General features: G+C 42.9%; 1 protein-coding gene across 1 annotated transcript in view; it reads right to left on the minus strand.

Moving 5' to 3' along the window:
• Positions 1-1,270: 1,270 nt before the first annotated feature.
• The window catches only part of MTR (5-methyltetrahydrofolate-homocysteine methyltransferase), an 80,485-nt gene continuing 56,663 nt past the window's right edge, over positions 1,271-25,092 (minus strand). Inside the window, exons 25-33 of the mRNA XM_034765049.1 lie at positions 18,310-18,391; positions 12,083-12,181; positions 10,912-10,987; positions 8,362-8,517; positions 7,047-7,243; positions 5,166-5,366; positions 3,963-4,155; positions 3,034-3,146; positions 1,271-2,889 (exon numbers count right to left, since the gene is read on the minus strand). Coding sequence (XP_034620940.1) covers positions 2,803-2,889; positions 3,034-3,146; positions 3,963-4,155; positions 5,166-5,366; positions 7,047-7,243; positions 8,362-8,517; positions 10,912-10,987; positions 12,083-12,181; positions 18,310-18,391 — 1,204 coding nt within the window. The 3' untranslated portion in view covers positions 1,271-2,802. The remainder of the gene's footprint in view (positions 2,890-3,033; positions 3,147-3,962; positions 4,156-5,165; positions 5,367-7,046; positions 7,244-8,361; positions 8,518-10,911; positions 10,988-12,082; positions 12,182-18,309; positions 18,392-25,092) is intronic.

Genomic DNA, 25,092 nt, shown 5'->3' on the forward strand with positions numbered 1-25,092 from the left:
GGAATAGGATTATAAATTCTAATTCAATAGTATGAGAAAATATATTCATTTAACGTTTAAGAAAAGTTTTGTAAATGAGTTCCATATTTGAACTTATGTCTTTTTAATAAAAGGAATCCCAAGGAAAGTAAATAACGTTTGCTTTTAAAAAATCCCATCAATTTGCTCACAAGGTAGAACTATTCAAAGGACGGTCTTTTCTCTCAGAACCTGCTGTGATTCTTTTGAAGGGATCAAATTTGAGTCTCATTAGTTAAGTCAACTGACATTTAGGACCAAGCTTTTAAACGAGGCCACAGTTGATGAGCCCACAGAAATATATTAGCACTCATTACCCTTCTAAACCCTATCTGCACATGCAAAATGAATCTCTGTCTAACTGGCTTTTAGACATGCACAATTACATGTGTTGCATGTGGAAATGGAGATTTTTGTGGGAGTGATGAGTCTGTGTACATTTTTATGGACAAAGCACTTGCATGCACCTTTGAAAGTTGGGCTCTTGGGATTTCTTAGTGCTAAGTACCAACACAACATTGTCATATCCCCCTATATCTTTTCATCTTCTTGTAACACTCAGAGCAGTCAGCCTGATCCTGCTTCCACTGAAGTCACTGGTAGTTGTGTTACTGATATCAATGGAAGCAAGATCAAGATGTATGAGCCAGATTCTCATCTCATTTACACCAACATAACTCCAGAGTAATCCTACTGACTTCAATGCAGTTACTTTGGAGATGTGCCAATACAAGCAAGATCAGAATCTGGCCTTCTTTTTCCATCTACCAGCAAGAGGGGGGAGGGGAGAGATATGCCAGTTATTAGCACCTAGAAAAGCCCAACTATAGATTTTGAGTGGGGAAAATTAAAGATTCCAGCCATTAAATATTAACTTTCATAGGGAAAAATATAAGACATTTTAGGACCCGATTTTCATTTGTACTAAAGCCCTTTGATGCCACTGTGGCAATGTACAGGGGCCTTGTATTGTAAAGGGACCTGAGTGTGAATGAGAATCAACCCTTTCAGTCTCTTGCTCTATGTAGTTTCTATTTACAAAAATAATCTCGACGTGATTAAGTGTGGGATTTTTCAAAGCACTTAAATGAGTTCAGAGCAAACTCACTTAGGTGCTTTTGAAAATCCCATCCAAAGACTTAAATACAGAAACATAGGGCAAAGTGTATATTAACCACAAAAATAGGTCAGATTTTATTGCATATTTTATGTCAATGATATATTTTAAACTGAGGTTTGACAAGGATAGCACTACCGATAGATTAATATTTATTGTTTAAGGAGTCATATATGCATTTTTTTCAGTATATTTCAAAAGTCAGATGAAGGTTAATATTGTAAGGCAATATTTAAATACCAATTGATTACAAACAATATATTTAGAAGGGGGGGGGGGGTCTCTTTACAACACAGGTCATTGTTTTTGACAGATACCAGACTTAGAAAGCAGGACTTTCTCCTCTATGTTTCCTAAAAGTTAATAATTAAATACATAGCTCTGAGCTAGACTGAGCCTACCTCAGAGATTATTAAAAACATTTATAAACAGTGAATTTATTCAAAATTAAATATTTATTTAGAGACTAAACTTGTAGATTATCTATTGCTTACATTCAGATCAGAGGACTAAGCATAGTAATTTGATTCAAAAATTGTCATGTAACAGTTTTTCCAATATGATATTTTGTCTTAAAAAGTAGTAATTGGGTGAAAAAACATAGCAGCTATTTCCAAAGGCCTTTTCTTCATTATCAGTAAGCAAAGGTATTGCAACCACAGTTTTAATATTCAGGCACCCAAAGACTTACCTGCAACTAATATATTGAAGTCAGTAGCTCTTTTCATCCGCAAAGTGGTATATAAGCAACAAGTAAGTTTCACAATACACACCAGTGAAGTAGGAAGTATTATCCCCATTTTACAGCTACGGACATTGAGTTAGCGAGATAACATGGTTTACCCAAAGCCAAAGAAGACCTGTCAGAGCTGGGAGTATTCCAGGCTTTCAGTTCCGTGCTCAGTCCTATTCTTTAGGATAATACAGCATTACTTGGATTGTTTCAGACCACCACATTACTTTGGTAGTTACAATGACAAAAATAATCAAAATAGCCTTAGTGATACAACCTTCTTTCTGATATAGCAAGATTGTTATATGAACATGGGGTCTGGTGTTCTCCCAAATACAGGAGAGGCATCGGTATAATGAGGGGGGAGAATAGATCCCAAGTTGTTCCTTACCCACTAAGTATTACCCATTACTTATGAGGCATTCTTTTATTCTATTTCCGTGTCTTTTGACTTGCCAATACACATGCCATTTAAAGACCAGAAACAAAATTCTGCATTATTTGAAGCAATGGAGTGCTTCAGTGCAAATGTTTGTCCCAAGATTATTAAGGTGTGAGCTAGTTCTCAAAACTGCCACGATCAAAAAGAAAACCCGGTGATCTCTACATCTAGCCCAGTTATAGTATTTGGGCACAGAAATGCACAATTATGATTCTGAGGTCTTTAGAGGATTTCAGTACTATCCCCTTAACAAAGGGCATATTTAAATACAAAACTACTTTGCCAAAAATTAACAAAGAATCACACAAAAATGTGGTGGGGTTTTTCTTTTTGTTGGCAAGCGATACTACAAAGTGAACAGCCTCCAAAGCCCACTGAGAGGTTCTGTCAATTGATGCAAACTACAAGATTCTAAGTCCAGCACTGTTCTGTTTCTGGAGAAGAAACTGGAAAGAGCAAGGCAGAGGCTTGCTCCTGCCATCCCAGAAACAGTTATTCCAAATCATATGCCAGGATGGGCCCCAGCCATTTCTCAACCTCAACCACTGGCAAGTTTTTCCTCAGTGCATAATCTTCAACCTGCAAAGAAACAAGAGAAAGATTTTAACACATTGATTAGTAAGTCTCCATGAGTCAACGTTTCCAAAATAGTCAGAAAACAGCTTGTTTCTACTATTTAATCAGCTTATTTGTAGCTCAACTATATCATGGAATCCAAATTACCTGATCCTTACATATTTTACCAACAGCAAAGTATTTGGATTTGGGGTTGGAGAAGTAGAGACCTGAAACAGCGGAGGCAGGTGTCATTGCTAGTGATTCAGTTAACTGAATACCTGAAAGAAAAAATAACATTTTGTTTAGTAACTGATAGTAACACACCTAAGTTCTGGAGAGGTCTTGTTTGGCAAACTGAAAATTCTGAGACAGCATTAGGCAAATTCAAAAATGCAGGTTTTTAATGAACTAAACGGGGAAATTAATAATAGTTCAATATTCCTTGTGTTATTTATTTTTATTAAATAAAATTTATTTTCCTCGGGCACTACATTTTCAGTTTTCAACACGCTGCATATTTTTGTATCAGCAATGCAGGTCTGCAGCGTAGAAGTTGTTAGGGATAAACTAGACATTTTGGCATCTGGGAAGGGAACATTAGGGGTTTTTGGAACCTAGGAAGGTAGTTTGGGATTAGCAGTGAGATAGCTGACATTTAAAACAGCAACAGGAAAGGAACAGGGCAGTTCACACTTTCTAAGAGGTCTAAGAGGTTTGAGGCTCTCTGCAGACTGGGGAACACATCACTACATTGATCTACACTTTGTTCATCTTTGGAAGTTTGCTTGCGGCCACAAAGACATTAGAAATGTTTTTTAAATGCAAACTAGATTCTACTACAAAATTCACCAACACACAGGAAAAACAGCAAGATGACATTGTTCCATAAAAAAACCTCCCTGGCTGCAGCAAAGGAATAGGGACGGGAGGGATTGGGGGGGGGGGGGGAGAGGGAGAGAGAGAGACAGACAGACACAGATTCCAACTATAATTGTTTTGATTTTTGTTTGTATGCAGCTCTGCATTGGATACTTTGTCACAGAGTTTAAATTCCTTATTCAGGTCAAAGGGGAAATAAAAAAGGTTGCACGTACCTGTTGCCTCCTCAATGTTTGCAAGTTTCCACATGGTGAGTTTTTCAGTGTGGTCGGGCTGGCTCGGGTACCCAGGAGCTGGCCGGATTCCATCATATCTGATCCTGCGCAAGTCTGAAATATCCAACTGTTCACTGTTACAGTAAGCCCAGAATTCTTTTCGGACCCTTTCATGGAGCTCCTCTGCAAAGGCCTGGGAACAAAGCGTAAGTATTCTTTTAATTTGCAGAGATTGCCAAAAACAGCAATTTAATCCAGGACAAAAATGACATGGTCAGATTTAATTTACTTCTTTGTAGAGACTCTCACCATGGGTAAATAAGCATCATACAAGCAAACTGATTCTACTGAAACACACACAAAGCACTTCTTTCACCAATTCTGGGGGTTTTTTTTGATGCTTGACAAGCATATGTACTGGAGGTGGGAAAGAGGTGGCTGGTAACCAGATGATGATACAGTGCCAAGCTTAGAGAAGATGTTTAGACTTTGCCTACACTATACCATTTGCCCTGGTTCCAGCCATGACAGACGAGCCAGTGGTGTAGCTGCACCATCATAAACTTCTAGTACAGACACACAAATTTGCTACTTGTGTCAGAAGAGCTTAGCTCTGTTTGAAACTGGAGAAGTTTGACTGGTGCAAATTCCAGCTTTCCTTGTTTACACTATAAGTTTGCACCAAAATTTGGCACATGACTGGAATCAGGACAAACTCACACTGTAGATAAGATCTTAGCCACAGTGGGTCAAATTCTTCCTTTGGATATACTTGTGTGGTTACCATTAAAGCCAATGGAATCCCTGCGTTTGTATCCAAGGGTAGAACTATTAGGTCATTTTAGGGTCCAAAAAATTATCTGAGGGAGTTAGAGATACTTTTAAAAAAGAGGCCCAGTTTACAACCTGTTTAAAGCTACTTGCTTTTTTGAGACTTGACCCTGAAACTCTCTCGTGATGGAAAAAAGTCTGGAAAGCTGCACTGAGTCTCAGATTCCCCTGTTACTCGTGCTGACTATCCTCTCTTTGCTCAAGACACATTCAGTGGCAAGTAATTTAATTTCAGATTTAACGAGTAGGACGCACCGTGTCACACAACACCCACTTTTATCTAAGAAGGTGAAGAAGTGACTGTCAGATGAGACCAATAGAGAGTTCGAGGAAAGTATAAGCAGCCATGCAATCTGTAATAAAATTTGTTACCTCTGCTATACGATCTCCCAGTGCTTTCACCATTATGCTGTTGTAGTCATCACACTGTTTCTCATATTCCTTGCACAGCTTGTCTACCCCAAAGCAGGCCACAGCAAACAGACCTAAATAGTCACGAACACCAGAATTCAAGGGGGCTATAAAATCAGAGAGGCAGTAATATGGGTCTGCGCAGGTGGAGTCTTTTTCGGCCTAAAATAAAAAACAACAAAAAAGTTGCATCAAATAAGAGAACTTGCATTTTTTTAAAGAAGCTCATTAGAACCATAGAATATCAAGGTTGGAAGGGACCTCAGAAGGTCATCTAGTCCAACCCCCTGCTCAAAGCAGGACCAATCCCAAGACAGATTTTTGCCCCAGATCCCTAAGTGGCCCTCTCAAGGATTGAACTCACAACCCTGGGTTCAGCAGGCCAATGCTCAAACCACTGAGCTATCCCTCCCCTCCCCTTACTCAGGCAGGCCTAGAAATGGGTCCATCTACTTTCCCTCAACAGGCGAGAAGTTGTTATTTTTAAACCACAAGGACTTCTAGATACAAGATAGTCTTGTAAATATCAAAAAGCAAGTATATGCCAGGCCTAGATGTATGATGCCTTCCATCTTTTCAAAGTGAAGTTTATACTAAGGCCCAGGATCAGCATATTAGATGATAGACCAATGGGATTAGCCTGTAAAGAGACACTTATATTGAAATCCAATCAGTAAAACAAAGAGAGACGAAAGTAACTGTGTATAACACCCGACCCGTGAGACCCAGAACTAATTTTGCAACCATGTTTTCACACTTTTAAAGGACATTTTTCTCTACCCTGTTGCTGATTGAAAGACCTACACAAACAGAGGAAACTGTCGGACCGAACAAGAGAATTAGTAAAACAGGCTATAATACAAGTGCTGTCAAACACATAAAACAAAGTGGGGGGGGATCTCTCAGTTCTAGTAATCTTAAGGTTTACTTGTAACAAAAGCAGTAAAAAAAAAAACTTCAGATCGAAGTGTGGTTTGTAAACTGACAGTGTCCCTCTAACAATACTGTTACCTTAGACAAAATCCTGCAGCATGTCTCACAGAATCCACACCTGTACACAAAACTGTGCTCCAGAAATTGAGTTTACATATTTTTTTTAATTCTGTTTCTAAAGATTGTAAAGATAACTCTGAAAATATGAACTAAGCATAAAATGAACCAACATTATTTTCCTGGGATAGCCTGAAACAATAACCCTGAGAAATCCAAACTTCTCCATTCACCTGAATGGGTTATTAATGCAAACCTAAAGATGACCATTTAAAATGTCAATAATTAACTATTTTGCTACTAATCTGTTAACAGAAATGGCTAATAAATGTGTTTATTCTCAACTGTTTCCCCAGGTGAGAATTAAACAAAAATAAAGACTGCAGATAACTGCAGGACAGACGACATTATTAATGTTCATACTTAATTCATTCAAAAATCTCATTTTTAGTATAAATTAAGCTCCCACAGAATTTCCAGTCTGATGGAGGATCTTGGTGCAAAATTTAGGTTGGGTACACAGGGTCTTGATTATGAAGTTATACAGCATAATAGATGCACAATGGTGCTTTATGGCTTCTAAAATATTAGAAGAAAAAGAATCTGAAAAGATGAAATCTAAGGAGTGTTCTGTAATACACTGTTTCACCATTAACAGATGTTACTAATTAATAATCATTTTTGAAAAAGGCAGACAGGGGATCAGGAGATGACTCTTCCTTTGTAGATTGCTCTCTCAGATTATAGCTAACTTCATTTTCAGCATGAACTTTAACATTATCCCTTTGTTCCATCTTCACAAGCCAACACAAAGAACTTTATACTAGGTCAGCAAATACTCCATCTTCCTACCTGTTGCCTTAAGCCGTAAAATTTAGCTATTGGTTCTGCAGACTGCAATGCCTCTTCTGTTACGTATAAATGAATATCATCTTGAACACTTTGCGCTGGCCAGAACCCAACCAGGCCGCTGGCTTGCAACTTCTTTTGGCTAATAATAGTTTTTAGTAGGATCTGAGCATCATTGTAAACTCTTTTGGCTTCTTCTCCTAACAAAAAAAAAAAAAAAAAAAAGAGACATTATAACTTTAACCAATTTTCCAGCTTTCCCCTCCCCTCTTTTTAAATAAATACACTTTCTGGATAATCCTGCTATTTCCTCAGTCATCTTTCTTATTGGTTACTACTGTAGCATTTTAGCTGTTGCTAACAGAGAAGGTGTCAGTGCTGTCATGGTTACACAGTTGTAACAGTATACCTGCTGCACAAATACTTCAGCCAGCAGAATTCTAATACAGTAAAAAAGGTGGAGCAGAATAAGCGATGTGGACAGATTGTACATGAAAGTACTTAAAATACCCCAGAAATCATCAGATTGTGGTTGGGACCCCCTTACACCTAAACACCTCACAGACTCTGTGCGGTAATCCATTACTGGTAACCATTCCATACTGCTTTAAAAGAGCGAGCCCAAGTGTCTTGCTTATCCAAACACACAAGATCACATAAACCATCCTCACTTTGATAGTATTCATTCCTTAGCTCACTTAACTCTGCTAGTGTATATTAAATACTTCATGTGCTACGTTACATAGCAAATTATCTGGCTACCCAATCTAGTCAGAACCCTGTGCGGATATAAAACTTGTAGCCGCATCCAACCTGTGATCCGCAAACATGGTCCACAGCTATCCGCAGCTATAAAGCAGATATCCGCAGCTATAAAGCAGATAACTGCAGATTTGCAGGGCTCTAAATATAGTATAGCAGAAAGAACACTAATTTTTAGAGGTTTGGATACACTTGCAGCTTTATTACATATGTTCCAATGGTCTTTTAAAAGTACTTTCAGGATTATATATAATGGGACTCAGGGCTTCTAGTGATGTTGTCCAACAATGAATATAGACATATCAAGCCCTCTATAATTTTTTTCCATTATCAAAGTATTTTCCTTTGTTTTTATATACTAGTGAACTCTTTACAGTTAGGGCCTAAATATTTCCCCACTTACTTTCTATTATTAATCTTTTGTACCATTTTATTAAAACACTTTCTGATTCAATTGTTCACAAATACACATGAACAACTTCAATCAGAATATATATTTTAAATAACTGATCTGTCTGCATTACCTTCATACAAGAAATGCTATTTCAATACTCACCCACTGCTTTATCATTAAAAATTTTAGGAAATCCTCGGTTGGGATATTTGCCCCGAAGTTGCCAGACATCAAAAAAAGGCTTCCAGTCAATGTATTCCACCAGCCTCTCCAGGTTATAATCTTCAAAAACTTGAGTGCCAAAGAATTTAGGTTTAACTGTAGAAGTTTAAAGTAGTTTGTCATTTGGGAATTGCCACATATTACTGAATCTTTTACATACATAGTAGAACCTCAGAGTTACGAGCTGACCAATCAACCACACACCTCATTTGATACTGGAAATATGCAATCAGGCAGCAGCAGAGACAAAAAAATAAAAATAAATACAATACTGCGTTAAACATAAACTACTAAAAAAAAAATAAAGGTAAAGCAGCATTTTTCTTCTGCATAGTAAAATTTCACAGCCGTATTAAGTCAATGTTCAGTTGGTAAAAGAAAGAACCGTAACGTTTTGTTCAGAGTTACAAACATTTCAGAGTTACAAACAATCTCCATTCCCGAGAGGTTCATAACTCGGAGGTCCTACAGTACATAACACAGCAAGGAAACAAACCATCACTACCATTTATAACTTAGTTTTCTCGTTCCCTATGCTTTTGAACCCTTATCAGCATCTGTATTTAAAGTTGTCATCCTTCAGAAGACTGTCACAATAAACTGAAGTCAATCTAACTACCATATCACTATTATCTGGCCTAGATAATCTTCTAGGCCACTACACTGGCCTAGAAGATTATCAGGCATTAATCTTGACATATGAAATTTAGAGTTCCTTCATTAGTTCATCCAAATCAATACTGATTGATACTTAATTGTGTTGGACTCATGAAGTTATTTTGTTGATCATAGGGCTTAGAATATGTCAGAACTGGGCAGATGCACAGACTACCTTCCACTAAATGCTTTCTATATTGATGCTTCATATCAGGGGGCGGGCCATGCCTGGCTGTTTGGGGAGGCACCGCCTCCCCTAACCGGCCCTCCATACAATTTCAGAAACCCGATGCAGCCCTCAGGTCAAAAAGTTTGCCCGCCCCTGATATGAAGCATCAATACTGCCCCCCACTGCCCCATCCAACCTTCTATATTGATGCTTCATATCAGGGGCGGGCAAACTTTTTGACCTGAGGGCTGCATCGGGTTTCTGAAATTGTATGGAGGGCCGGTTAGGGGAGGCGGTGCCTCCCCAAACAGCCAGGCATGGCCCGCCCCCCCCCCCCCCCCCCCCCCCCCGGACTCTTGCCCCATCCAACCCCTGTTCCCTGACAGTCCCCCGGGGACCCCTACCCCATCCACCCCATCTGCTCTCTGTCCCCCGCCCCATCCAATCCCGCCCCTCCTTCCTGACTGCCCTCCCAGGACCCCTGCCCCATCCAACCACCCCTGCTCCCTGACTGCCCCTGGACACTCCGCCCCTAACTGCCCCCCACTGCCCCATCCAACCCCTCCTCTCCTTCCTGACTGCCCACCCGGGAGCCCTGCTCCCATTCAACCCCCCTGTTCCCCGCTCTCTGACTGCCCCAACCCCTATCCACACCCCCCGCCCCCCCCCCCCCCCCCCCCCCAACTTCCCTGCCCTCTATCCAACCCCCACCCTGCTCCCTGCCCCCTTACTGTGCTGCCTGGAGCACTGGTGGCTGGCGGCATGGCTGCACCAAGACAGGCAGCTGCGCCGCACAGCACAGAGCACCAGATCAGGCCCCGGTTCTGCAGCTGCGCTGCCCCAGGAGCTCGCCGCCCAGAGCACTGCACCAGCAGTGCAGTGAGCTGAGGCTGTGGGGGAGAGGGAACAGCAGGGGAGGGGCCGGGGGCGAGCCTCCCGGGCCAAGAGCCAGACATGACGGGCCCGCGGGCCGTAGTTTGTCCACCCCGGCTTTATATCCAACTCTTCTACTCAGACACAGCCCAGTTCACCAGCATTGTGTGCTGTGGAGTTCCACATAAAACCTAGTCGGGAAGCTTCAGGAGCTTTTGCAACTCCCATACATCCACTAGGATAGGGGTGGTGAGGGTGCATGTGCAGTGGTGGGTCCTTGTTATGGTGTAGCTACTGGTCCAGCATTTGCATCTTCCCCCCTTCTCTGCTACCTTAGTAGGGACATTTATAAAGATTAGTTAACTAGAAACTGAATGCTGCATTTTGGCCCTGTGAAAGTAGGCACTACTGAGTGCGTACCTAGAGAAGTTGTGGAATCACCGTCATTGGAGGTTTTTAAGAACAGGTTAGACAAAGAGTGGTCACGAATGGTCTAGTTATTACTTAGTCCTGCCTTGAGTGTAGGGGACTGGACTAGATGACAAGTTGGAAATCAGAAGAAACAAAAATAAATGTAATGGGGCCAAACATTTGCAAGATGGGGAAGAGAACCCTTCATTTTAGGTCACTGATCTCCCATTTGTGCAACAACAATCCCTTCAAATTCAATAGATACCAGTTTATTTTCAAGTCATGCTGCTCCCTCTGACAGGAGACCACACAGCTATATCCAGTGAGGTTATCAAGTATTAAGTGTTCAATTAAAAAAAAAAAAAAAAAAGTAAACGGACCGGGTTTATAGTCTGACAGCCAGTCATTATGGAAACCTTTTCTCCTAGCTTGCTCCAATGACAAATATCTTCTTTCCTGAATGGAAATAAAAGGTACATTTATATAACCTCTCAGCTTTGAACAAAGTAACTTCAATGGCCTTGTTACAGTCTGAACTGATTTTGTTGATGATACATCTGAGGACAGCTTTAATTTCATCATCTAGCAAGTACCTTGGTAAGACTAATATAAAATGTACTTTACAATGAGTCAATTTACTGTACTACTCTTAATGGACAGACATTTCTAGTTGATTTAGCCTACAAGATTATCAAGCATTAATCTCCCCACATAAATTTAAGTTCCTTTATTAGTTTAAAAAAATGAGTACAGATTCATAGGAAGGTGCTGGATTTTATCTCTGTTGTCTAACCTTGCTCGGAGCGAGTCTAGATGACAGCCATAAAAACCACAAGTGGTTCCCGGTACATAGGATGAAATTCTGGCCCAGTGAAGTCAATTCAAATTTTGCCATTGACTTCAATAGGGTCAGGAATTCATCCCGGTCTACACCATAGTTCCCAGAGTTGCTGCACCAGTGGTAGTGCAATTATGGGAAACTTTAGCAAGGTGTTCCCAGCAGAGGACCTTAAGTTTTGGAATCAACTTCACTTGCAAAGAGGCCAAAGTCAGAGCTGGTTGACCTTTGAGCATGCTTCTTTGTCTGTCTTGTCAGACAGAGGACCAAGGAGTTGTCTTCAGTGCGTTCCATACTCTCATCCCTCATATTCAGTCTGTCTCCAAATCAACTCTTTCTCTCTACCAACATTTCTAAAACTCAACCTTGGCTTTCTGTCCAGACAGTTAAAACTCTTGTCCAGGCCTTTGTCTCAATTACCATGCAGGTCCCTAATCTTGGACACTACTGCAGTGTAAATATTAAACAATCACAATCAGGCCTTTCCTGAGTGAGTGGTAAGAGTTGGGTAGAGTTTCCTTGGTGGGCTGGACAATTCCATTTCATGTTGCCTTTTGTAAATTAATGAATGTGTACTATAGATTTTAAATTGATGGAAATATGCCCAAAGATCATTAATATATGGAATTTGTTTTACAAGCAATAATGATATAAAGACCAATCATTTTAGAAGGGAAAGAATTGAAATCAATACACAATGCAGTTTTATTTACCTTGAGAGACTCATAGTGGTCCTGTCTAATGTCTTCATACTCCTCTATTATTTCTTCAAAGAAATCATCTTTCAGGTTTTCATCTAGCAGCTGAGAGCACTGAGAAAGTAAAAGGGAGTTTTAGCAGCAGGAAAGCTGCTGCAGCATGGACAAGTTTGAACTTCAAAATGAGTCATCAGCCTTTCATACTGCAGCTTCTGTGGGTCTTGTGACCGACATAGCAATTTCCTAAAATATCCTTGGGAGGCCTTATTGAATTAAGTTTTAGTACATTTGGGGTCCAGTGTATTACATTAATGGTTTATGTATTATTGTGGGCCAGGGTTGTACATAACCTCTCTCTGGGAGGAGACAGGATGTGAACCCTGGGAAGTGTTATGAACTTCAAAGGACTATACTGAACGATGTGCCAGACAAGAATGGACTTTTGGGACAAACAGTGTCAAGTGGTTTGCCTGGGGAATCTCTATGGAGAGGTGAATACAAATTACCCACCTCCATTTATGCAAAACCCCAGTTGTTGGAAGCTAGAGCCTGAGGAGGGGATCACTGTCTGCTTATTACCTGCTCCTGGAGTCTCAAGATCAAAGGCTCAAGCTGTATTAAGGAAAGACTGACCTATTCATGGGTGTGCTGGGTGTTAAGAACTTGTAACCACAGAAAACCCCCTTTATGGGGTTTGAAGGCCCGACTCCCTGACAGAGCCCTTGTTGGAGTTGGGGTGATCTCTGGGATAAGCTTATTAGCGTATCTGTAGATTCTTTTGTTGTTTTAATATTTTCCCTATAATGCTGTCACCTTAAGAATAAATGTTTGCTTGGAAAGAGCTGTGTGATAACTTGTGACTGCTGGCAATCACAGTCAGGAAGGAAGGGAGACACGGGTGTGTGATCAGGAGAAGTGATGGGTACAGAGCCAGGAGCCTAGAGCAGATGCCTTTGGTGGAGCCTGGAGAGGGAATACAGGTGCAGTATTCCTGAACTGTGACAGTTCTTATCTAGCTCAGGGTGATAATGAAGAGCCCAGTCCCATCACTAAACTACCAGTGAGCTAGTAAATCATCATATTGTAGATGAGAGACTAAGTCAAACATATTAAAACAATACTTCAAACTAACACTGACTGGTGCAGCCAGGCTATACCTTCTAGCCCCGCTGTCCACTGTCAGCTCTCTGGCCTTTCTGAGAGTGCCGAAAGAAACAATCCCCATAAAGGCACAGAGTCTGATGCACCCTGCCTCCCTCTCCCTTGCTGTCAAGACTCCTTCAGATGGGACCAATCCTACTCATGGTTTGTTCCCCATCACCTGCACCCCTCTTGTTCCTGGCCCAAAAGAGCTGTTGGAAACTATCCGCAGATGGAAGGAGGGGAAGGCGCGCCACTTCCCGCAGCTCCCATTGGCTGGGAAAGGCGAACCGCGGCCACAGGGCGCTCAGGGGCTCCATGCCTCCAGACGTAAACAAAACGACAATGTATTAGATATTCAATTCAATGATTCCATAGAGTTTAAAATCATCACATTTTGGTGTAGACCCGTTTATAAGCCGACCTCCGCTCTTTGATGCGTCACTTTTTAACCAAAAATATTCGGCTTATGAACGAGTATATACGGTAATTCCAGATGTGTCCCCACCTACCAGCAGTCACCGCCCTACTATAAAGTCAAAATAAAGCCCAAGACATTAGTTGATGCCCAGATAGCAATCATCCTAGGAATTAGCTAAATGTTAATCATTAGTTAATGGCTAGTTTAAGGGAAAGGAACCAATTGAAAATAGCCAATACTTCATACATAAAGTAAAGAATGAACTAAAGCATGCCTATCCGCCTGTCACTATGGGGAGGTGACAAGGAGTGCTGTCACCCACTCTGTCTTCACTGCCAGACGAGAAGGGCAGCATCTGGCACAGAGTGACAGCCACCTAGTGCTGTTCAGAGGAGAAGACAAGAAGCTGCTGAGACCCAATCCTTTCTCTTCCCCATTGAGGAAAGAAATTGGAGGATGCACAGTATAAATTTCCTGGGAAGAGTACAGGGAGAGAAGGCACAGTATGCATGTGAGGAGAGGGCAGAGGGACTGTGTGATAACCACTTCAGGGCTGAATGCGCTAAGGGCCTCAGAAGGGTCCCATTAACCATATAGGCCACATCTGGGCGTGGGGTGGCAGGGAGAGTCAGGCTTCAGTAACAAGCATTAATTGAAGATGAGGTCTAGCTAAGCAGGAGCACGCTGGGCTTGTATAAAGCCAGGGAGTTGAGAACAGAAAAGGGCTTGAGGGAGAGGGTCTGCACTCACTCTCTGGACACAGGAAAAGCCCTGGGAGCTTGTCCCTGACGGAAGGGGTTTACTCAGAGGAGTTGTGGGGAAGAAACAGAGGGAAAGAGCAATAAGTACTTATACTGTGTAGACCTTGGCTGCTACTGACTGGCTCCCCAGGCTGCAACATGGATTAGTAGGCGGGTCCAGCTTCCCCTACCAACCTCTGGGGAAGTGGCAGATTGGGAATTGGCACAGAGCACCTCCTGGGACAGTGCACAGACAACTGGTCTGGAGGGACTCTGATACCACAGAAGGGGAAGACTATACAGCGACCTTGCCAGAGGGCTGAGTCATGAAAAGGGAGTGCTGTGAAGTACGGGAGGAGAGATCACTCCTGAGACAGAGTGACTGACAGAAGTGGGCACCAGACCAGACGAGAGCTGATCCCCAGATCCAGCCACAAGGGGATGCCCCAGAAGTGAATGAACCTCGCCTCATACAGGGTCAATTTGCTGGAGGTAGGAAGGACCAAAAGAAGAAGTGGGTGTTATAAAGCATGTTTTGTCTGTGTATCTACTAGAGTTAGGATGTGGCTCCTTGAGTCCTTTACATGATTAGGACATGTTCTTTTTTGTCCATGTTACCAAAAAAGACAGTGCCTGTACGATGGTATGAGAGTTCAGCCTGGCAGAGGAAAGTGCTGAGAGGAGGAGACCTAACAGATTCCAAATAGCCACAGAAACCAGGCCAAGGCTCAGCCAGAGGATTCCACATTCTTCTCTATAAGCTATTTTCCTGTTCTGAGGAACAGCAAATACCTCATAACTCCCTTGGTGGGGAGTTTGAATGCACCAGCATCTGTCTTAGCCCCACATGGCTATCTTCTATAACAGTTACAGATCAGAAGACAATGAATCAGTAACTAGCCTCACCCAGTTCAATAGCTTGTCACTGCAAAATGCCTTGAATTATAATCAAGGTCTCTTAAATTATTCATTATGCCACTGTAGTTGTGGAAACGGGCACTTAAATACAATGGGCTAGCCAATGATAGTAATTGAGAAGCAAGTCAGCCAGATTCAAATCAGGAAATTGCCAGAACATCTCAAGTGAGAAAACTGCAATTAGGCGATTGGGGTCTGTGTTAGCTTTTTTCAGTTCTCGGCTGCAACCCCAAACTCAGGCAATTCAACTTTATCCTAAAAAAACAACAACTTTTTTTCACAATGTTGCTCAGATTTTGTCCATAACAAGCATTTTCTTCCCACAAAATGGGCAGGGAGGCTGATACACAGAAACCCTATGTCTCATTGGATCTGCTTTAGTCCAGGGACATACACATAAAGGCATTGCAGAGGCACAGGGTTTATCTTTCATGCCAGCAGCTGCTTCCCCTGGGAATGTCCCACCTGAGGGTGTTTCAGAAGAGCGAATCCAGTAAGAAAATGCAGACCCCCATTAGCATTAACTCCAGTGGGGAAATCTCTGTGGGACTGCAGGTAAGAGGCAGGAGAAATGACACCACAGAGCACAGCTGTCCTGTTTCTGCCAGCATTTGGCAGACCCCCTTCCCAAATGTAGATCCTGAGGCCTACAGAGAAGTTTCCCTGAGGTTGGGAGGATATGGAAAAGAAATGATGATGGCATGAAGGCGACTCTCCTTTTTTCTCCACATCCTCAAGGTTTTTTATCTCCTTTACCCCTGGAGCGGATTATTAGGTCCTTTGAGCAACTGTCTTCTCTGCCATTAGTCATTTTCAATGGCAGTACTAAGTCTTTACTTTCCTTTAAAATTTAAAGCGTGCTGTCTTTAATGAAAGAACATTTTAGGAAAAACTCATCACTTAAAACAATCTCATCTTCTAGAGTTCATGTTAAAACTAAGACTTAAAATTTGAAATCCTCAAAGCTTCTTCAAACTTCTGGCTTACTGAAAAACCAGAGTCCATAAAGTTAACATATACTTTGCTTTTAGGCATCCAGTGTGGAGGATGAAAATGATATTTTTATGGAGTCAAGGGGGCATATCTATAAATTACAGTACTGTAGGTGTTTCCCAAAAAGAAATTATTCAATGTGAAGAATCAAAGTTTGAAAAAAGCATAAGCCAACCCCAGGATAATATATTTACAAGCAAAAGCATGGAATTTGAGGTTTCTATTATTCATGTAGCAATCTACATGAGAACATAAGAATGGCCATACTCAGTCAGACCAATGGTCCACCTAACCCAGTAGCCTGTCTTCTAACAGTGGACAGTGCCAGAGGGAATGAACAGAACAGAGCAATTTATCAAATGATCCAGCCCCTGTCATCCAGACACAGATTCTAGCAGTCAGAAGCTTACAGACATCCACTCACTGCTTTTTCCCCTCTGTTTCTTCCTGCTCTGCCTTCCACGGGTTTTCTTCCCCACAACTCCTCTAGGTAAACCTCTTCCTTCATGGACAGACTCCCAGGGCTTTTTCTGTGTCCAGAATGGGGTTGTGACCCTGACCACCCTGGCTAATAGTCACTGATGGACCTATCCCCCATGAACTTATCTAATTCTTGTTTTAACCAATTATACTTTTGCCCTTCACAGCATCCCCTACCAATGAGTTCCACAGGTTGATCGCATTGTGCAAAGAAATACATCCTTATGTTAGTTTTAAGCCTGCTGCCTATTAATTTCATTGGGTGACTCCTGGTTCGTGTGTTATGTGAAAGGATAAATAATAATTCCCTGTTCACTTTCTCCACAAAATTCACAATTGTATAAACCTCTATCATATCCCTCATGCTCCAGTCATCTCTTCTCCAAGCTGAACAGTGCCAGTCTTTTTAAAGTCTCCTCATATAGAAGCTGTTCCATACCACTAACCATTTTTGTGGCCCTTCTCTGTACTTCTTCCAATTCTAATATTTCTTCTTTGAGATGGGGTCACAAAAACAGCACATGATATTCCAGGTATGGGCATGCCATGGACTTGTATAGTGGCACTATGATATTTGTCTGTTCTTAAAATATTTAATTTTGTCCATGACTGCTTTAAGCATTCAAAAGCAGCATAACAACACCATACAAATCTGATATAGAGACAGTGGAGGGGAGTTGCAGATATTTATTTTTCATCACATTTGCATTTCCTTGTGCTTATTTATGTAGATATTATACTGGCAATTTTATACAGTAGGCATTTGATATGGATTAAAACAATACGCCTTAAGGAGACGACCAGCTTCAACAATGTACTGCAGTGCTAGGTCTAGGGAACAAATCTTACTTTGTATCAGCATGGGGCCAGCTAGCTCTCAATGCAAGAGATGATTCCAACTGATAAACCGGTGAGTTCCTAAAGAATAATTTTGTAATCCTCCATTTCATCCATATATTGGCCACACCCTGATCATGTGGAATGTTACTTCCAAGGGGAAGTTGCCTGATGTCCAGCTCATGAACTGGCCTGCAAAGGATACTGGCAAGAGAAAAACCTCAAGCACTGCTTCATTTGCTGACACACTTTGAGCACTCCCCAGCTTGGCAATGAACTCAACCCAGCCTAGAAACCAGGGGGTATCCCTGACCATGGGTTTCCTCCTTTTGGTGACAGTGTCATGATGAGTACTACCAGGCAGGCCTTGTCTGTAGGAGTTAGCTTTTAAAAAGCAGGAAGAGGCTTATTGGTGACATTCTTAAGAGTTAACAGCTAAGCAAAGGGATCTGAATGGGTGTTTGCACGTGCACCCTTTGCTAAGGGCCGGCTCAAGACTTAGGCAAAACTTTATTCCCACTTAAGCTCTCAAAATAGGCTTCAGTGGGATTTCACTGGTGCACAGGCCTTGATCTAGCCCCATGCACAGAGTGGCTTTTACCCACAGTGAACTTGCAGGATCAGGCCACTTCTTATAAAATATACAGCACTACAGGAAGGGGTGGGGTGGGGTGTGTCTGTTTGAGGGGGGAGAACCGTGATCCAGAACTTACAACCACCACACTCTTGGATGCATCCAGGACATGAATGACCGGTGCGCTGTACCGTGGGGCAATTTTCACAGCTGTATGTGTTCTGAAATGGGAAAACAGAACAAAAGTAAGTGTTGCCAAGGTACAGGGCTTTTCAAAACCATGATGCATTGAGACACTGTCAAGCTTGTGCTTTTTATAAAGATTTTAAAAAGCCAAGATTTCTTCTGGCAGACAACGAAATCCTAAATTTACAACTAGAACAGAAGATGACATTAATCCATTCATCTGCTGTAAATTGATCAATAAGCACAGATATAATTTATATGTATAGTGGCTCCTTCCAAGGGTATCAACATTCTTTACAAATATTGGGCCAAATTCTGTGCCAGCTTACCCTACATGTAACCTCACTGACTTTTAAAAGGTTGTAACACAGAACAGAATTGTGCTCACCAATTAATCAAGCCTCATAATACCCCGTGAGATTGATGTTCAAGGCTAAACCCACCAGAAAAAAAAATTATAGTTCCTTCTAAAAGAACAGGAGTACTTGTGGCACCTTAGAGACTAACAAATTTATTAGAGCATAAGCTTTCGTGGGCTACAACCCACTTCTTCAGTTGTAGCCCACGAAAGCTTATGCTTTAATAAATTTGTTAGTCTCTAAGGTGCCACAAGTACTTCTGTTCTTTTTGAGGATACAGACTAACATGGCTGCTACTCTGAAATAGTTCCTTCTGTACATCTTACAAGTACTTCTGTTTAAGTAGGCCTCTTGTCCTTTAAAAGAGTTCCACTAACACAGACTTTCGACCCAAGAGTACAAGCACCCACTCACTTGAATTGAAGGAGGAACTTTGAAAGTTGCAAGAACCAGTCCCTAGGGGGAGACATGGTCTCTCTCGTGCTCTCTCACACTCACACACCCAAAATTCAGAACAGCATTTAAGTCCATCACTACTCAGCAAAGCACTGGAACAAATGTCTGAGTCCCACTGATCTTGGGCATGCATTAAAGCACTTTGCTGAATAGGGATGGAGTGCCAAATCACATCCTAGCCCAGTGTATTCTATGTAGTTGGTCTTTTCAGCAATTCACCCTGACAAATGGTGTGAAAACATGTGTGACTCCACTAGCAAGCAATATCTTGCTTGCTCAATTTGCTATCTTATCAAATCCCGCTACAACTTGATAAGGCAGTTACAGAAAAGGTAACTGGTGTTCTTCAAGATGTGTTGCTCATGTCCATTCCACAATAGGTGTGCGTGCTTGCCATGTGCACTGTTGCTGGAAGTCTTTCCCCCAGCAGTACTCGTAGGGGAGCGCCCCTAGCAACCCCTGGAATGACGCCGCTATGGTACGGTATAAGGGGCGCTGCGTGCTCCCCCCACCCTCAGTTCCTTCTTGCTAGACAACTCCGAAAGAGGGGAAGGAGGGCGGGATGTGGAATAGACATAAGCAACACATCTTGAAGAACACTAGTTACGGAAAAGGTAACTGTCTTTTCTTCTTCCAGTGATTGCTCATGTGCATTCCACTATAGGCGATTCCAAGCTATATCTGTTGGAGGTGGGTAGGAGTTCACAGACACTCGGAACCGAGTACAGGCCTGCCGAATACGGTGCCCTTCTTGGTCTGGGAGACGATCGCATAATACGAGGTGAACGTGTGAACCAATCACCACATAGCAGCCCTACAGATGTCCTGGATGGGGACCATGAGCCAGAAATGCAGCTGACAAGGCTTGCGCCCTAGTCGAGTGTACCCTCACAATCAGTGGCGGGGGGACTGCCGCCAGGTCGTAACAGATGCGAATACATGAGGTGATCCAGTTGGTGAGCCACTGAGTGGAGATCGGCTGACCCCTTATGCGTTCGGCCAAGGCGATGAACAGCTGCAAAGACTTCCTGAATGGTTTTGAACGTTCCAAGTAAAAAGCCAGAGCCTGTCTCACATCCAGCACGTGGAGATGGCGCTCCCCTGGATGCGTGGGGTTTGGGACAGAGCACCGGCAGGAAGATGTTCTGACCCATGTGGACCCACTTGGTACCCCTTCGGGCACGGAACCAGGGATGAAGCCTCCACCAACTCCTTCCTGGGAGGCTGAGAGAGGGAGGCCAACGGTCTCTCCGAGGCTCTGGCCACCGAACGAGCCACCACGGGGGGCTGTGTAGGGGGCCACGGGACCCATTGGTACCATGGTGCCGGCCAAGGAGCTCGGTGCCACTGCACCTGCGGTGGTACCGGTGGAGCAGGCTGTTCAGCCTGACTAGTCTGGCCCATCGACTAAGGACTGCGAAGGGAGGCTGGGCTGGCATACGATCTGCCGCTATCCTGGGACCGGGACGAGCGGTGACATCGGGAACGGTGCTACCACAAGTCCGTGACCTTGGTGTGGAGCAGGAGTACCGCCAGTAGCAGCTGCTCCGTGACCGGCTTCGACGGGTGGATCCGCGACAGCAAGGTGCCAGCAATCGACATCTGGGGCTGCTGAAGCGGTGCCTTGGCGGGGACCTCGAGCAATATGAAGAACGGGAATGGCGTCGATGCCCGTACCGCGAAGGGCTACGGTAGGCTCTCGGAGACAAGGACCTCCGGTGCTGTCTGTCCTGGTCTCGACGGGGCATGCTCTCCTCGCGAGGTCTATGGTCCCTCAAGCGGAGTGGTGCCTGGAACCCCTGCCAGTCGGTACCCAGCCAGACAACCTGGTGGGGGTTGATGGGGACCGGCGCAGACTGCACACGGGGCAGTTGCTGAGCGGTGAATGGTGTCGAGAACGTTCCCTAGACTGTGAATGATACCATCCAGGCAGCAACTGCAGGGATCCAAGCGGTGGCTTTCCTCTGGACCGGGAAGCCGACGGCGCCGGTGCCCCCAGTACCGGAGGAAATATAACATCCCGGGCCACCTGTAGGGCCTCCAGTGTGGAGAGTACCTGAACGTCTGGCAAGGTTGGCACGGAGTGGTCTGGGCTACTCCTCTTATCTTTAGTCGGAGGCTGGGAGGCTGATGGGGACCGAGAGCTGCCCAACGCGGGTCTAGTCTCTGCCCCGGTCTTGCTCCGGTGTCTCGGTGGAGACTACCTCTTTTTTGCCTTCTTGGAATGTCCCGTAGATGGGGAGCGGTGTCGGCTGGTGGAAGGCACTGAAGGGTCGCTGTGCACTGATGCCAGGGTGCCAACTTGGAACGGTGCAACCGTGTCGGGGTCAGGGCCGACTCCATCAAAATGGCTCAGAGCCGAATATCCCTCTCCTCCTTGGTCCTAGGTTTGAAGGATCTGCAAATCTTGCAGCGATCGCTGAGATGCGTTTCCCCCCCACAGCGTAAACAGTCCGCATGTGGATTACTCACAGGCATAGGCCGCTTGCAAGTGTCACACGACTTTAAGCCCAGGGCACCGGGCATGACCCAACCTGGGCGCACTAAACTAACTCTAAACTAAACTACTTTGACCTACAGGTACTACTAATTATGAACTAACAGAGTCCAAGAGGGAAGCTACAGCAAAGCTGGAGCAGAGCAGTTCCGACGCACCTTCACTGGCGGCAAAAAGGAACTGAGGGTGGGGGAAGCTTGCAGCACCCCTTATACTGCGCCATAGCGACGCCACTCCAGGGGCTGCTAGGGACACTCCCCTACGGATACTGTTGGGGGAAAGACTTCCGGCACCGGTGCACGTGGCGAGCACGCACATCTATTGTGGAATGCACATGAGCAATCACTCGAAGTAGTAGTAAGTTGGTCAAGAAATGGATTTGGTGAAAGTAGCGTACATGGAATTGATGAGGCATTTCATGGGTGTGCAAACCAAGTATCACTTACACGTTAAGGGGCGAGTTACAGGAATGAAACTCAGGAAATTTTCTTGTAGCCTCATCTCATTCTGTTCTTTGCCATCCATGTAAGTTACACTCACTTTGCACATCAAACGAATGCCAAAAGAGCATTTTTCTGACCAACTTACGCCCACCATGTAACTTTGCACCACCATTTATGTCATTACAGAATTTGCTGCATCAGTTTCCAAGAGTGTGCACCCCCTTACGCCAGAGTTAGATTTTGACCACAATTATTAAGTTAGAGACTCTAAAATGTTCTTTGCAATGACCATCTTCTCAGCTGCTCTAGGGCTTCCAAAAGCCTTAATTTCTTGCTTCCAGCACCGCCGAATTGCACACTCGACTACCTGTGGTACTTAGTTTTGACAGATGTGTCCAATAATGCAGTAATTAAAAATGAATTACACTCACATAATTGTAACATGTAGATATGCAAAATTTAGCACACACCAAAACAGGAGGGCAAAGGGCAGAAGGATGGGTCCACGGTTTGGGCGCTGGCCTTGGACTGGGTTCAAGTCCTTGCTATGCCACTAACTTCTTGTGTCACCCTGGGCAAGTCACTTCTCAATCTGTGCCTCAGCTCCCCATCTGTAAAACAGGGATAACACCACTTCCCTAGGTCACAGAGGTGTTTTGAGAATAAAGACCATGAGGCACTCAGATACTACAGTAATGGGGGCCATATAAGAAAGAATAAAAATTAACTAGATAGGCATGGCCATTTATTTCGGTGCTTATATGTACTTTAAACTTGCACTCAATGTTTAATTTCTAAACTTAAAAAAAAAGAGACAGAATTAAAGCATCTACGACCTTAGAATTATTTCAGAAGTGTAAATGAAGTGAAAATAATTCCACATTTTTGCACCATCAGTTTTGTATGCTGAAGTCTTGAGTTGTGCATTTAACAATGCAATGTAAAAATATAGCCCATAAGGAGGGAAATAAAGTAATATTTTCCACTGGGTTCTCATATTAATCTTTATATGCAGTGATGTTGTAGCAGTGTTGGTCCCAGTTGGACACAAGGCGGGTGAGGTTGTATGTATTATGGATAACTCTGCAGTATTATTGTGAAAGCTACCTCTTTTGGATCTTTCTTTTGTTTCTTTTGATAACATATTTGGGGGTTCAGTCAACAAGATATAATATCTGCTTAAGGTCCAACCTCTTCCAACCTTCATTTTAATATGCAAAGGTGGGAAAAAATCTGACTGGACAGATACATGGCACGATTATACAGTGTGAGTGCATCTTTTTGATTTTTTTAAATTATCTTTCATAAAATCATCAAGTGTAATACATTGCCATTATGTCTATGTCTGAAATTACTAAGAGACATGTTAGTAATAATGGAAGTATGTGCTTCTCAAAATAAAGACACCCAACTATGTACATCCTGTTTGTAGATTTGTGCATCTCCTCCTCCCTCAGCCAAACTTATTTTCCCCATATCCAAGCAATGACGGTGTTTGTAATATTGACATTCATCTATGGAAAGGAACTAGAATGGATGCAACTTGGACTTCAGAGGATGAGTGCAGATGGCTTTTCATAAACAGCCTTTGAAGCGTATTTGTCTGAATGTAAAAGTAAATATGTGTTATTTTACTTTGAAGAGTAATAAAGAAAATGCCTCATTCTCCAAAATCTGTGATGAAGCAAGTGTCTTTAATTTAAAAGTCCAAATACATTTTACCTGCATTGTATTCTGTGTTTGCGCACTTGTATATATGCATATACACAAAACTACATGTATAACAGTGATTCTCAAACTTTTGTATTGGTGACCCCTTTCACACAGCAAGACTCTGAGTGTGACCGCCATTATAAATTAAAAAACACATTTTTTTATATTTAATACAATTATAAATGCTAGAGGCAAAGCGGAGTTTGGGTATGGAGGCTGACAGTTCACAATCCCTCACATAATAACCTTGCGACCCCGAGGGGTCACAACCCCCAGTTTGAGAACCCCTACTGTATAGTAAAATGCACATATGTAAATTATTACTCTACAAAATCTGAGATGAAGCTTATATGCTTGTAGTTTACTTTGTCTTCATATGAATGAACTGTGCAAGGCTGTTTCAAAATGACGAAGCATTGGGACCCACAAATGACTAACATTTAGGGTTGGAAGCAGGTAGCCCTCCACTAATTAGGACAAAATTGCTTTGCTGAAAGTATCAATATTTGAAATCTCAACATTATAGGGAATGAATGAGACCCATGCAAGTAAAAAGGTTATTTCATAGGTTTAAAGGTTATTTTAAAGTTTACATCACAATGCAGTGTGGATTGCTGTGACAGTAGACGTCTTCTTAATCTAGTCAGTCCCTGTAATGTTACTGGACCATTTTGTCAAGGCCAGCTGGTCCAGGATTCATGGAATTACAGAGCACTGATCAGAATATGCACAAGCTGCTGGTAAAGAAAGAAGCGATGCTAACACTTTGACAGGGTCAAGAACTGACTTCTGCAATCTCCAGAGTTGTCACCTGCTTAAATATGTTCAGAAGGTTCATATTAGATGTCAACTAACGGTCAATATTGTTCTTTAGAAAATCATAACAATAACACTATTTCATTTTAATGTATGCGAGAGAATGAGATCACAGTCCCAAAACTGAGACTACCAAATTCGATATTTAGCGGCATGTGGGCAAGTGGCCAGAATGTGTCTCCCTTAGCCTGCTTCAACGGGACCCTGGGTTCAATCCTCAAGGTGCTGCACACACTGATCCTGATCCACCAAAACACTTAAACATATGCTTAAACTTTAAGCATGTCAGTAGGCCCACTGAAGTCAACGGAATCATCACATGCTTAAAGTCTAGCTAAAGGCGAATCTGCATGGTGATCCATCTGCAAAGGGACATAGCATCCTTGGGACATGCCATGACGATGATGATGGCATAATCATGATATGATTAAAGTTAAGTACACTCAGAAGTG

The sequence above is a fragment of the Trachemys scripta genome, chromosome 3 (assembly GCF_013100865.1).
Source record: "Trachemys scripta elegans isolate TJP31775 chromosome 3, CAS_Tse_1.0, whole genome shotgun sequence".
Classification (NCBI taxonomy): domain Eukaryota; kingdom Metazoa; phylum Chordata; order Testudines; family Emydidae; genus Trachemys; species Trachemys scripta.